Genomic DNA, 16,050 nt, shown 5'->3' with positions numbered 1-16,050 from the left:
GTACAGCAAGAGAGGCTTAATCCTGACAGCTTGTGCATAAAAGTACATTTAAGGAAGACTGGGGGTAGTTTTCACACTTGTGACTAGCGAATATTTCAGGTTTAAATAAACAGGGTAAAAAATAAACAGTGTAAGTTGATTTTTTAAAGTAAAATACCTTAAAATATTGGCTACAAAATAGCATGTGAACATTTTAATATCCAGGTAAAAAAGTTACAGTTTACTGAATGCACATTGACTCCAGTGGTGGGGCATGTTGTCACACTATATGGGTAAGTTAACACAATGAAACCTGCCATTAAACAGCCTATTATACTGTAGGTAAAACAATTATTAAACAATTTATGAAGCAGCAAAAATGTAAAAGGTAACTTGTAAATTTTTCAAACCATTCTTTTGGCCTACAAATATTGTAATTAATAACTTGCATATAACATTTAAATTTGTATTATAACATTTAAAACACATATAACAACTTGCCCCAACCTGATATTTAAGAAAAATACCCTTATCCAGACAAGTTCAAACTTTCTGTTAAAATCTACAGTACCTTCATTATGTAGTTGACTCATGCCTGAATGTTTGATAATGTAGTTTTATGGTGTTCACTTGTTTACTCTGCAGCTATAATAAAAATATCATCATATTTTAATTTTAGTTTGAAGGCCAGATAACTAGTTTTGAACTAGATGTTTGAAACCATCGTACAAAACAACTGCTATAGAAAACACACATTTGTGTAGTTAGATTTTTCACTCAAAAACTTATAGTTACTGCAATACAGCCCTTGTGACAGCTTCCCATGTGACAACTAGCCCCGGTCTCTGCCCCTATACAGTATATGTGTGTTTGTTGTATGTTAAGGTGTTAGTTGTGTTTTCTCACTCTAATAATTTGTCTGGCTTTGATTAATGCCATACTTCTGTGTGTTGAAAGCTTCAGTACTCTGTCTCAAACACACACATACACACACACACACACACACACACAGACACACACACACACACACAGAGAGAGAGAGAGAGAGAGAGAACTGTGACAGTTTGACATAGAATTAAATGACTGATATCAGGCCTCCTTGGAGTGTGTATGTGTCTTGCAGTGCGTGCATGTGTGTTAGTGTGTGTGTGTGTGTGTGTGTGTGTGTGTGTACTACATTGATTGATCTTTGTGATAGGGTAAGTATCTATACGCTCCTGGATTTCAGATTCAGCCAACTGGAAAATGAGAAACCTCTACATCCCTGCTCCATTAGAAACATGATATCCCTGCAGACACACACACACACACACACACACACACACACACACACACACACACTAACACACACCCCATTAAAAAGCCCATATCCCGTGGTGTTCATTTCTCTCTTCAAGAATGCCGATGTGGTCCAGTCCAACCAATAATTCAGAGATTAAGAGTATGTGTGTTTGTGTATGTGATAATGTTGTGATCAATAAATTTTTCTCATGAGTTTTTATCTTTATTTAACCATATCAGCGCTTGTGATTATAGTGTAATGACTCATCTATAAGGCAACAGGACCAGCAAAATCAAAGCTTGTAGTGACAATAAAAATTATAATTATTATTATTATTGCAGTAATGTAGCATAATTCATATACGGTACATATAATGTTAGTTAAAGTCATTGTCACTACCGCAGTGATTATGGCATGTTTGTGTGTAAAAAATAAATCAAGAAAGAGAGAAGGAAGCTTATTTATAATAAATAAATAAAAGATCCTTTCTAAATGCAGTCTGCTTGTAACATATCAATCTATCATATATAGATTAAGACTATTTGTGGTATTGGTATTTGTGCACTGATTGGTTGCTGAATATACTCCATTGTCATTTGACTGCCATTAGTGATGATTTTCTCTTACATCTGTTTGGTTGTCTGTGCTCTTCTCAGGTACGACTGCTCAGGGGAGCCCCCTGCTGGCCTCATTACAGATGCAGGGTCGTCCGCTGCACACACCTCTGGACTTGAAACACTTCCTACCCTTCCGGCTCAGTGGCTCCTCCCCCCTCAGCCTGTTCCCAAACTTCAATACTGTGAGTTACTCAACACACCTCAGTTTTTTTTTTCTAAACCTCACTTTCCCAGATGTGTCATCGCTGAAAGTTTGCTCAAATAATTTTCAAGTCACTGAGTTGGGTCCCAAATGTCAGCTTTAAATGTCAGGAATGATACAGCAAGCTGCAGGGTATTTTTAAAAGTGCACAAACTCTGTCAAAAGGGCCGCTAACAGAAGAGTATTGTGTGAGATAGTAATTTTAGATTTAAGACAGAGCAGATTCAGATTAGGATCTAGATTTAGTTTCAAACTCTCTGTGAACTCTCTGTTTCAGGGTTCTCTTTCTTCTGATGTCTGCAATCTAGACACACACACACACACACACACACTGTATAAAATAATGTACTCTATTATGTTTGTTGGTACATTGCTTAGCTGCTTATAATAAAATAATAAGAAATCTTTAACTCTACGGGCACATCTTTGTTGCGTACACATTTGTTGATATATACTCCAGATTCCTTCTCTGGTCAGATCAGTCTATCTGTCTCTCTCTCTCTCTCTCTCTCTCTCTCTGTGCGCATGCGCGAGTGTTGTGAGCAAGTGGGGTGTGTTGGAGTGTTGGTGAATGTTGTGTTCTTTTTTCAAACTTGTCTGCTTCTGTCTTTATATGTTTGTGTTTTTCTGGTATAACTTGTTGAGTAAAATGGTTGGGGGTAATGGAGTGGGGAAAGAGAATAGGTGCCAGAGTTTGTTTACTCAGGTGACCGTATCACCTGGTGGAAGCATGACGTTTGAACAGTTGACACGCCGACATGGTATTAAAATACTGGTCGGTGTGGAAAGCTCTGTAGAGGAGTGTAGTTTGGCGGTTGGGGAGATTGTGGGACACAACTGTATAAAATCAGCATCAAGGATGAACAGCACAGCCATCATTTTTTTGAAATCCTTTGAAAGTCAATCAAGTTTTTGAGGAAGCAGTAGTAATCAAAGATGAGCATATTGCAGTTTTTCCACTTGTCAACCCTGCCAGAAAAGTTGTTCTTTCGAATGTGCCACCCCAACCAAGGGTTGAAAGTTTTGAGTATGTGATTTTTGCCACTGCGGAGATGATGAAGTGTTTTCGGTGTGGTAAAGAGAGACATTTAGTGCATTCATGCCCAAAGCAAAGACATTATGCTCAAAATAATACAAATGAGCAAAATGAGAGCCAGGACAGTGGAGTTCGGCGAGAGATGCAGAGATGGCGGTAAATGTAGCTGAATCAAAAATGCTGCCAGTAATGAAAATGAAGGAACAGCAAAAGTAGTTGAAGAAAACAATGATAAAGACTCAATGAATTAGATGTAGAAACAGTGAGAGAAGTGGTAGAGGCAGTGCTGGAAAAGGAGGAGAGTGTACTGATGGCAGATGAAGAAGCAGTGTTTAAAGTTCCTGTGGTGAAAAGAAAGTCAAGAAGGAGTGAAGGTGGATCAATGTCAGAAAGGTCAATTAAGTCCAGTCAAGGCTCAATAAAAGATGGTGAAGGCTGTAGCGCGGAAGAAACTTCTGATGAATCATCTGCTGATGATTTAGTCAGTTTGGGTGACAGAGAGTCCTCAGATTCCACAGTTGTGATTGAGAATCAGGGGTCTAGTGGATATAGTTTAGAAAGGGTATGTAGATTTTTGAGTATTACAAAGGGCTAGAGAAATGTGGTGATTGATGACTTTTTTCCTGATCATGAGGTCTTTATTGATTCTGCACGGTTTTTAATGAGACAGAAAGGGGAGGGTGGTTTATCAAATCAAAATGTTCATCACTTGAAAAAGAAGTGCAAATGTTACGTGCAGAACAAATGTAAAATGGTAGTGAGAGAGCAAGGAAATACATATAAAGGACAAGAATGTAGTTCTTTAAGGTTTATGATGATAATCCTGTTACTATGATTGTACATTTATAACATTGAATTTAAATGGAGCAAGAGATATTAAGAAAAGAGGTCAATTTTTTCAGATGTTGAAAATGAAACATGCTGATATAGTCTTTGCTCAAGAAATGCAATTTAATATTTTAAATGAGGTGGACTGGAACAAAGAGTGGGAAGGTACTGTAATTCAAAGTCATACATGCAGGTGTAGGAATCTTTTTTGCAAAGCATTTTCTTTCACTCTTTTATGAGATAGAGGAGATTATTGAAGGAAGACTTTTAAAAGTTGTAGCAAAATATGATGCAATATCTCTTGTGTTAATAAATATATGTGCTCCAGTAATGCCAGCTGAGAGAATGTTTTTTTAGAAAGTCTGTCAATACTATACTGAATTGTGATCCTGAACATTATCTCATACTTGCAGGAGATTTTAATTGCACAGCTAATGATAATGATAGGAATCATTTAGAACCTCATGCAGATTCTAGACTCCCTTTGATTCGTCTTATTGAAACAAATGATTTAGTGGATGTGTGGAGGATTTTTAATGGTAATGTTAAACAATATTCATGATTACAAGCTAGAGAAAATTCAATTGCTATTGCAAGATTAGACAAGATTTATTGTTTTAGGCATCAAGTACAAATTGCAAAATCATGTTATATTAATCCAGTGGGTTTCTCTGATCACTTGTTCGTTGTTGCAAGGGTATTTATTAATTCTTTAAAACATAAGAGTGCATATTGAATTCTGAATGGTGCCTTGTTACAAGATTTGCATGTTAGAGAATATTTTGAATTTTTTGGATGAATGGAGAACCCCCAAAAAATAATTTTCTAGTATACAACAATGGTGGGAATTGGGGGAAAAACAAATACAGCAATTGTGTGTGCAGTATAACTTCAATGTTACCCAGAACATTGCCATGAAAATAAGAAATAGAGAGCATTTCAAGTCTCTCAAATAAAAAAGCTACATTAGAGGACCTGTTAGGTATTAAAACACAGGGGGCATTGATTCAATCTCAATTTCAAAATATTTCTGAAATGGATGCTCCATCTAAATTCATTTTCAGTTTGGAAAAAAAGAATGGCCAAGGCAGAATTCGGTCTGCTAATGGACAAGAGCTTACTGAAGTTGTAGACATTCATAGACAAATTGTACACTTTTATGAGGATTTATACAAATGTGAGTATTCAGAAGACCATGAGTTGTTGGAGCAATATCTTGGTGAGCTACCCAGGCCCCCAGAAGGCTGCTTTCTTAAATATTTTTATCAAAGAATATTTGACATTATTATTATACATTGTCAACAAATTCTAGAAATTAACACTGAGAAAATAAAGAATAAATAAAAATACAATAAATAACTAAATAAACATCAGTACTGTATGTTCAGTATCAGTCAGTTACTGACCATTTAAATAAAGAATAAATTAATATGATAGCTAAATAAAAATCAGTACTGTTTAGTATCAGTCAATTGCTGACCATTTAAATAAAGAATAAATTCAAATAAAATAAATAGCTAAATAATCATCAGTACTGTTTAGTATCAGTCAATTGCTGACCATTTAAATAAAGAATAAATTCAAATAAAATAAATAGCTAAATAATCATCAGTACTGTTTAGTATCAGTCAATTGCTGACCATTTAAATAAAGAATAAATAAAAATATTATCGCATAATATTAGGCACTAGTTATAAGTAATGGGGGAAAAAAGAGGGAAAAATCACAACTGGTAAATGTTGTTATTAGTCAAGAAAAGATGGCCATTTACTTGACAATAAAGGAAAAAATGGAAGGGGGGAGGAAAGAGATGTTGAGGAGGTTTTTAAGAATTTGATAAAGTTAAGAATAAGACATGATTTTATGTTTTTTGAATCCATGAAGAAAATTGAAGGTTTTGAAGATGTTTGGGATTATAAAAATATGTCATGTTTTGTGAAGGATGATGAAAAATGTTTTGCAAAATGTAATGAGTGAAATTGAGTTTTGTAAAATGTAGACTGAGCTATTAATGTTTTTAATAAAATGATGTTAAAACTCAGAAAACTCTCTCTCTTATACACACACTCGCACTCTCACTCTCTTTCTCTCTCTCTGTCTGTGTGTGTGTGTGTGTGTGTGTGTACTAGGGTTGCACGGTATACCGGTGCTATACGGTAGTATCGCGAGACTAAAGCTTCAAAATACTGGCAGTGCCACAGTATTTTTTAAACGGCAGTACCGTTAGTAAGGTAGAACCGTAAGTTATGTTGTGCAGTAGTAAACATTATTTTCGCTAAAACCTTCATTTGAACCAGACCTATGTCGGCAATAACATACCTTCGAGTGGCATCCCCTTCACACAGTGCCCTTTTATGGTATTGTTTATTTTTCAATGTGTGGTTTTCCCACGCTTCAAACACACACGCGTCTGAATCCCAGCATCTTAATTTGTCATGTCTCTTAATAGATAATATAGATTTAAATAAAACTTTGGACAGTGAGAAGCTTTTTAAAAAACACAATTCATGTAATGAGATTTGGAATTATTTTGGGTTTTGCCTAATGAGACCAGGAAAACCTATCTGCCGTGAATGCCTACAAAGATTTCAAGCCAAAGGGCGAAACACCAGCAACCTTATTAAACATCTTTGGACACATCCCACTGCTACTGCAGAATGCACACTGGTTAGTGGCACTTCATTTAACCTAAATTCTTTATCTTAACATTTACAGATTTACTGTTTCTCTGAAAAATCGAACATTGCACTTGTTTATTTTTTTTCCAATTACAGGTGCATGGTGGTAACTTCGCACTTATGATCAGGGCTGCGTTTCTCAAAAGCATCGTAAGCATTGGTGTCAGTGGTCTCTATGATCAACTTAAGCTTGCGATGCTTTTGGGGAACACAGCCCAGATCGGTTTGGTTGTGGTTTGATCACGTCCCTGAGCATAGGCAGATTAACCATTGTGGCAGGGTGAGCAAGAGACAGACACAGTGGGTGTGGCGTCAAACCTCAGAGAGGCATTTATTGGAAACAATAATAAACGTAAAAATGTCCAAAAAGGGTAATAAAGTGTCCAAGGGGGAATAGTGTTCATAATAGAGGGGGAATCTGGCATCCTCGCGGTGAACGGGGCTCCGTGAAAGGGGCGGAGATGTGTTCATAGGAAAGCCCATGCACAGGCTGGGTCAGTCGGTCGCTCACGCTCCCCTCCAAAATCCACGGTGCATGGGGCAGCGGCATCACTGGCGGCCTGTCTTCCCAGGCCCATGGCAAGCATGAGGGGAAGGTGGCCCAGCATCTAGCCCGTCAGCGACAACGTGAGCTGTTCACCCCCGGCGACTCATTACGGCATCCGGGGGTCCGAAGAACGGGTCCAGCAGAGCGTCCACTCATCCAAACCCTCCCAGCTCTGGTACTGGGCGTGCGAGGATGCCAGTGTGTGCACACATGGAGATTTGAAGCCGGCTCGCCGAGAAGAGGTGCACACTGCGTTTTAAAGACAGCGGTGATGAAGCATTATCCCCATCAGGTGTGCTTCATTCACCGCTGACCAAATGAGGCTTATTAATTATGCACCTCTTCTCGCTCTCCCGCCCAACTCCCGTCGTGAGCCTGGCTGAAGGGCGGCCCTAAGAGGCGGGGCGACAATGACGAGCCAGAGGGGCGGATCATTCCACCACACCATATGGGCAACTGGGCGAGTGCCCGGGGGCACCAGGACTCTGAAGGGCACCAACTGAGGGCTGGCTAAAATAGAAACAGAATACTAAAATCTAAATTTGTATCCATTCGTTTACACGAAAAGTTTGGACGCTTTACAGCATTGCAAAGAAGAACATGTAAAATGAGTCTGATGTCTACTTTGCTGTTCCGAAATCTCGAGCCTTCAAACTTTAGCTCATGGCCATGGATGCATTTTCAGGGTCAAGGTTGTTCCCTCAAAAACAAGAGCAGCAGAAACTGAAAGGCAATCAAATAAAATGCTAGAAATGATTCTGTTTGCCTGCAAGTCTGTGAGTATTTGATGCTTGACTTATAGAATAAGCTTAAAGATGGTGAGCTTTGACTCAGAAACACAAAGGGACAGATTTACTAAATAGTTGTGCCACATTTGCGTGCAAAAATCTGCATCTTGTTCACTAATCACACGCAATCTATTTTAGCAGGGCAATCAGCACTGAAAGTGCACCGCGTCTTAAGTGATTGTCATTCCTTTTCTCGCAAACACGCCTCTTTTCTATGTAAATTAGTCTCATTGTCAATTGTACTTCATTCATTATCAGCGATTTTGTGGGCGCGTTTGCGCCATTGCCTAATCTGCATAATTTCTTTAGTGAATTGGCGCTAAATCAGCGCAACGAGCACATGCAAATAACCAACGCTATTACCAGCTGCAATTCATTCTTAGTGAATCTGCCCCTGAGCATTGCAGTGCTCACGTAAATTTCATGAGATCAGACAGCTGAATTTACTTTTTTTTAGAGAAACACCATGCGATATGTTGTTTATAGGCGATTCATTGTGGTTTTTCAATGGTCTTTTCCTACACCAGTACAACAAATGTTAATTAAAAGCATTTATGGTTATGTTTAATGATTAATGGTTATATATTTATAATATTAGTGTTATTCTTTGTGTGTATTCTTTTTTGTGTTGGAGTTTTAGAAATGGTTATAATAAATCTTAACATGAATATTAATAGTAATAAAATTATGTCATTAGATAATAATGTGTTATGGATATGAGATTGATTATTTTGTACTCCCTTATGTTTTGGTTGCTGTACTTGTTAAACACTAAACAATTAATACAAGAAAGTTTCAAGGAGATTTAAATTTGTTCAATGCTTAAGGTTAGTCTCAGTCTCAGACAGAATGCCCATTGAATACCCACAGAGCATGACAGCAAACATGATGCATATTGCAGCAAAAATGGTAAGAGCAGGAAGACAGAGGTGCACTGGTTTAAATCTGTTTACCAGATAACAAAGATTGGTTAAGAAATTACCAGGCTGATACAATGAGCACTTTTGAGGAAGAACTTGTCGAAAACTATTCAATTTTTTATTAGATTTGCCAAAGCTTGCAAAGTTTATGCCACTGAATCTTTGAAAGAAATTAAAGAGTACTGTCTGAAGCAGATCATGCGATTATTTGAATGAGCTTTCACTTTGTTGCCTGCCGTACCACAGTAAATGTTAAAAAATAATATGTTTAAACATTTGGACAATATAAAATTTTGGGGAATAAACTTTGCCTAGGGCCTTCATGCCATCTCAGATGTGTATGACATTCTTTCTTCTGCTGAACTCAAATAAAGATTTTTAGAAGAATATATTTTTAGCTCTGTATGTCCATACAATGCAAGTGAAAGGGTACCAACATTTTGAAGCTCCAAAATGCACATAAAGTCAGCATAAACGTAATCTATAAGACTACAGAGTGGTCAAATCCTGAAGCAGGGCTGAAGCGGTTGTAATGAGAGGGGCTGAAGCGGTTGTAATGAGAGGGGCTGAAGCAGTTATAATAATGAAACAGCTACTCAAAATAGTCTTTTCTTTATTTTTATGTAACCAACATTCAAATAATCATAGAATAATGGAATAAAAGTTTAAAGCCATTGCCGTTTAAACTGGCTGTTTTGATGTGGCTATGTTTTTTTTGGTTTTTTTTTTTTGGTTTTTTTACATCAAACTAAGAATGTATTAGGTAACAAGTTAGTCCATTTGAGCCTTCTCTTAGTTCATCCATCAGTTATTTTTTACCACTTCTGGAGCAACAAGTGGAATGGCTAGTTTCTAAGGACCACTATGACAAACTGTTACAGTTTTTCACAATTGCTAAGACACATTTCTTGAAAACTTTACCCATTTTCTCACAACTTTAAACACAAAACCAAATCTTCAAACTACATTCACAAAACCCCTGACTCTTCTGGCAAAATCAAACAATCATCTCAAAACCATTTAATCTCTACTCAAAATCAAACAATGCTTTCAGATCATACACACAGCAAGTCAATATATAAACACTATAGAGCATTCATTAGACACTACATCAAAAAATGGAGAGCACTGCATCCAGGGCATGTAGTTGCAGATTTGTTTTGATTATTATTGTATATAGTAAATGCATTTTAGTAATCACAATTTACAGTTTTTCTGAATTGCTAAAACATTCTCTGAACCAAATGCTCAGTGGCCTAAACCCATCAATCACTCTTTTTGCAAAACTCTAAACACATTCTCACTCACTAAAACACATTTCGCACTGTGATGCACTTTTGTTGCAAAACGGTAAACACAGGCAGCAAAAGTTAAACACAACTACCACACAGTTGTCATCATTTACACACAATGACTCAAAATTGTTCACACTTGTTTCTAATGATGTGAAAACGAGATGCTGAGGCAGAATGAATCTCTCATTGACTTTGAATTTGCATTTGCACAACATTTTTGAGTGAGTGTACTGTAATGTGTTTTTCATTTAGAGTGTTCTTTGGAGTTATGCAGTTGGACTACTTTATTTTTACAGTATGCAAGTGCTGAATATATAGACATTCAATACTGTATTACTTGAAGTACTTGCAGTATACAATATATTCACTGTACAACTGTAAATTGTGATTACTATACTTTTTTGACAGTAATTGCAAAATGTGCTTACTATATAGAATTTAAAAAAATTCTGTAATTACATGGCCTGGACAATGTGTTCTTCATTTTTTTTATGTAGTGTCTAATGAATGCTTTGTAGTGTTTATATATTGACTTGCTGTGTGTATGATCTGAAAGTATTGTTTGATTTTGAGTGTAGATTAAATGGTTTTGAGGTGATTGTTTGATTTGAAGATATGAGAGTCAGGGATTTTGTGAATGTAGTTTGTGTTTAAAGTTGTGAGAAAATGGGTGAAGTTTTCAAGAAATGTGTTTTAGCAATTCAGAAAAACCGTAGTACAGTGAAATATTACAGTATTGAATGTCTGTATATTCAGCACTTGCATACTGTAAAAATACAGTAGTCCAACTGCAAAAGCCCAGAGAACAAAGAAAACGTCCCGGATACGTACAGTATGTAACCTTTTTTCCCCTGAGACGAAGGGAACGAGACATTGCGGGCTAACGCATATGGGAAGTTGTCCTTCCACACAACCTAGCTGAAATCTCTCTATAATAACGGCAATATTCTAATATTGGCTATGGTGTTTGAACCTCGTCCTTTTAGGCACGAAGCTGTCCGCTATAAAAGCAGGTGCACAAACACCATTCCTCAGAATTTTCTGACTGAGAGACAAGGTGCACATCGCTCGCACCTCAGAAGAACTCTGAGTCTTGTAGTGTGGCCAGCATTCGCAATATCTCGTTCCCTTCATCTCAGGCAACTGAGGTTACGTACGTAACCGAGACATTCCCTTAAGACTCAGTACACTTGACATTGTGTGCTAATGCATATTGGGAACAGAATCCCATCACGCAACACTACACGACATAACCTTCCGGAGAGGAAACATGACGCTGCAGCGACCAACATGAGTATGCCACAAGTGAGTGACCCTCATGTTGGGCCAGGAGGGGAGCACTCTGAATGAATATATACTACAGTCATATATTATGAATTAACCCCTTCACGAACCCAGTCGGGAAGGGAGTTATTTATAATGAAAATGCTTGTGACTTTATGGTAAACTACAACGGCCTGATGTAGGCGTTTGTGTAAAATGATGGGGAGCCCATACTTAAGGGGAGGGGCATAAGTATATGTTTGGCAAATGAAATAGCAAACGCTCTAAACAGAGAGGACTTGTGAAGAGAGAGACATAATATCTAGGTTGTAAAACCTTGCAAATGTGTTTATCTGGGACAAATGTGTTTTTAAAACATGTATCTTGTAAAGACACACCATTCATCCATGCCCATGAGGAGGCAATGCCTCTAGTTGAGTGTGCTTTAACACCAATTGGGCAGATCTTACCCTGCGACTCGTAAGCCAGGGTAATCACATCAACGATCCAGTGAGAAAGTCTTTGATTGGAGACGGACATTCTTTTGTGCGTCGTCCATAGCACACAAAGAGCTGATCAGACAGTCTGTACTGGCAGGTTCGCTCAATGTATGTGTGTAGCGCCCACACAGGGCATAACAAATGCAGGGATTGTTCCTCATCCGAAATAAATGGAGGAGAGAAGAAAGCTTAAAGGTGAACCACCTGCACTCTGAAGGGCATGATTAGAACCTTATGCACATAGCCTTTTCTTGGTTTGACTGTGGCTTGACTGGATCCAAACTCCAGACATGAATTGTCAATTAATAGTGCATGTAAGTCACCGACCCTTTTTACTGAGGCCAGAGCCAGCAGTAGTGTGGTCTTAATGGAGAGCATGCACAAATCAACAGAGTCCAAAGGTTCAAAGGGGGGCCCTGCGAGCACTTTTAGGACCAAAGTTAGGTCCCAAGTTGGGACTGTAGCTGGCTGAGGTGGATTTAATTGTCTTGCTCCTCTAAGGAACTTTATGATTAAATCATGCTTGCCTATAGTGGGGCTGGCTTCAGGTGTGTTGTATGCAGATAAAGTCGCCACATAAACTTTGAGCATTGATGGAGTGTGTCCTGCATCTAATTGCTCTTGAAAAGAAATATGAGAATTTCATGTATAGGGCAGTTTACTGGGTCTTTGCCATGTGAAAGACACCAATCAGTGAAAACATTCCACTTAAGTGCATAGAGGCATCTCGTGGAAGGCACTCTGGCCTATAAAATGGTGTTCATAACTGAATGCATCAGTTCTGATGCGTTTAGTGCGCTCCGTTCAGGGGCCACGCATGCAGGTACCACAGCTTGGGATGGGGATGCCAGATTGTGCCTTGTGCCTGAGAGAGGAGATCCCTCGTCAGTGGTATTTCCCATGTCGAGCTGTATAACATATCTATCATTTCTGGAAACCATGGCTGATTGGGCCATTTCGGTGCAATTAACAGAACAGTTTCCATGTCCACCTGGACTTTGCTGATGACAGAATGAAGGAGGCACACCACTGGAAGTGCATACTTGCATTTTGCTGGCCATACGTGGGCCAGCGTTTCATGGCAACATATATAAGCCACTACTGTTGTGTTGTCTGAATGAATCAGAATGTGGTGATTCACAATATCAGAATAAAAAGCTCTCAAAGTTAGAAAGACAGCCAGTAGCTCTAGGCGGTTTCCAGGTGTCATAAGTCAGGTATCCATTACACACCGCGCCCCAACCTGTGTTGGATGCATTTGCGGTCAGCACTTTCTTTCTGAAAACTTGACCCAGCATAACACCTTGTTGGTAAAAGACTGGCGCTGTCCATGATGCTAGAGCATCCAGACAGTGACAAGTTACTGCAATGCACAGGAAAATGAATTACTTCAGTGGTAATGTTTTTTTCAGTTTGAACTGAAACAGACACCGAAGAATGGTCTGTACGTGCTCGTTCATGAAGTGCGCACGCATGAACTCCTAAAAATAAGTTTTACTGGCTGGGGAAAAGTGTGCTTTTTGCCAGTTGACATTAGACCAGATTTTCCATATGCAAAGCAGTAAGTCTCTGTGTTCGCTCAGTAGTGCCTCTGATTGGCTAGTAATATCCAATCACTGGGGTAATTCAAAACACACACACACCGTTCATTTTCAATGGGGTGAGCACTACATCTATTCATTTCGTGAACATGCGGGGAGCCAGAGACAGACTGAAATGAAGGACTAAATTGATACGCAGTTCCCTCGAACGTAATCTAAAAAGCCGCCTGTAACACGGTGCAATTGGTACATGAAGTACGCATCCTGATCTGTTTCTGAGTTAACATTATGAATGGGCGCATTGTGAGCGCACAATTCAAGCGTCTCAGAACTAGAATGGGCTGAAGCCCACGTCCTTCTCCAGAAAGAGTAATTAACGGCTATAAATCCCACTGTGTGTGTCGCAGTCTGTGCACGCAACACTGGCATATCGTGTGGTCAGACCACAGATTGTCCTCGATTGTTGTAAACACCAGCTCTGAAACGTCCGTGAGAACTTGCCACACATTTGCGTAGTGGGACAGCAGGCTTATTAACTCATATGAAACAACCTCTATTGCGTAATTTGCGAGAAAATTGTGTATTTCAGCTTGTAACACTGGCGCGTCTTCGGACGGAACCATGGAAGACAGAACACCATTGAAACGGGGTGGCCAATGTGCAAATTGGATTGTATAACCGTGTTTGATTGTTTTTTAGCACCCAGCCGGAATGCTAGTAAGAGCTTGCCACGTGTCCACGTAATGGGACAGAGGGCAATTTGGTATGTTCATAACATGATATAATGCAGCGCACGCATTCTTGAAGTGAGAAAGCCCTTTATTGAAAAGTGTGAGCGTGTCGTCCATGTGCAACGAGCGCTGTAATCATTTCAATCTTTATAATTCATTACAAGATATAATGCGCTTCTCACCATTGGGAAGCGGATGTGCAAAATATGTGGGCTTTGAAGAGGGAAAGCCATTTATTGAAAAAGTGTGAGGGTCTTGTGTGAGCGCTGAACTCTTTTACAATCTTTGTATGTTCATACATGATATAATGCACCGCTCACCATTGGAAAGTGGTTGTGCATAATGTGCAAACTTTATTTATGTTATTAATGTGAGACACAGAAAACAATATGTTGAACAACATTTTAAACAACAATATTCCTTTCCCGATAAGCAGCAGTGGGGAAGAGGGAAACAGTATTGTGTGTCAGGGGCGCTTTGCTGCACAGGGGGTTGTTTCCTATCTGCGCAGGGCTTGCGTTGAGGTGGTTGCCTTCATTTGGGCCACGGCTTGCGTGGCTTTACCAGCGGCTCGGCGGCGACATTTGGCAGTGCTGAGGCAGCTGGTGTGGGGGTTTTTAGCCGGGTGCTGGACCGAGACCGAGCAGGAGCGAGCTGGTTGTGATGAAGTACTGCTCTGTTTTGGCATAAAATGTCTCATAGCCTGTGATTGTTGCTGAGTCATGACGTAGTGCTAAGAAATTCTATTCTCAGAGCCTCTGAAAAGGCCGGCTGGAGACACCAAAGCATCAAATAGAGCAGCTTTTCCCGTGTCATGCATTTCCGTGAGGGTCAGCCAGATGTGACGATCCACATTGGAGAGGATGTAATCCTGCACAAGCGAGCTGAATAGGGCGCACGCCAGGATTTTGACAGTTCATTATGAACTTCAGGGAAGAATGGGGCAGATCTACGAGACGCTGTCGCTTGATGGCGTCTGGACTGCAGGAACCATTCATCAAGGCGAGATTGTGTAGTTTCCTCTGGAGGAGACCACTCGATATAGAGCTCTTTGACCGCCCTTGAAAGGACGTGAAGCATCTCCTTGTCAGGGGCGCGTACACGCTCCTCACCCTCTCTGAGGGGAGGGGCGGTAGCATCATCCACTGACCACTTGGCTGATGCAGCGAGAGACATGACATCGTCATCATCCACAGCATCAGAACTGCCGAACGAGGTGAGGCCGTGTGCTCCTGCGGAGAACCGGAGCTCATCACGTACATAATGTATTATTGCATTGAGATTGAGGGGCTCATGGGTTGTGTGCCGGCATGAGGTCCACCTCAAATTCATCCTGCTCGACTTCACAGCCCCGCTGTGCCTCCTCATGTGACCCTTTGTGTATCACAGAAGAGGTGGGTGGGAGGGCGCATGAGGCTGAATCGTTCCTCAGAATGAGGACAGTTCGCAAGTGCAGCATCTTGAGACTCATGCCCTCACAGTGAGCGCAGTCTGTCTCCATGAGATTTGACTCTGCGGCCCAGAGAGAGAATGCAGCTCTCATGCTGATCCGATGGCAGGATGTGCCTCTTGCACAAGGAACACTTATGGAATGACATCTTTCAAAAGACGTGACCACGTAAGCGACTCTTTTAGATATATATATATATATATATATATATATATATATATATATATATATATATATTTCACACAATATACAATATGCAATTGCTTTGTAAGGATACACAACACCTGCCAAAGCGCTGCGGGGAATCAGGATGCTGAAGCAGCCCATTCACCAGCGAAGCATCAAGTGGCGAGGTGGAGTGATGTTCGCTGAAGCACTGCAGGTGAGCAGAGA

The 16,050-nt window shown here is 39.8% G+C and overlaps 1 protein-coding gene across 1 annotated transcript in view; it reads left to right on the top strand.

The window, feature by feature from the left end:
* The window catches only part of LOC127450497 (zinc finger protein 385D-like), a 170,795-nt gene that overhangs the window by 110,442 nt on the left and 44,303 nt on the right, over positions 1 to 16,050 (top strand). The window contains exon 3 of the mRNA XM_051714670.1: positions 1,918 to 2,060. Coding sequence (XP_051570630.1) covers positions 1,918 to 2,060 — 143 coding nt within the window. The remainder of the gene's footprint in view (positions 1 to 1,917; positions 2,061 to 16,050) is intronic.

The sequence above is a fragment of the Myxocyprinus asiaticus genome, chromosome 13 (genome assembly GCF_019703515.2).
Source record: "Myxocyprinus asiaticus isolate MX2 ecotype Aquarium Trade chromosome 13, UBuf_Myxa_2, whole genome shotgun sequence".
NCBI lineage: Eukaryota > Metazoa > Chordata > Actinopteri > Cypriniformes > Catostomidae > Myxocyprinus > Myxocyprinus asiaticus.
This window is presented reverse-complemented; position numbering and strand designations above follow the sequence as displayed.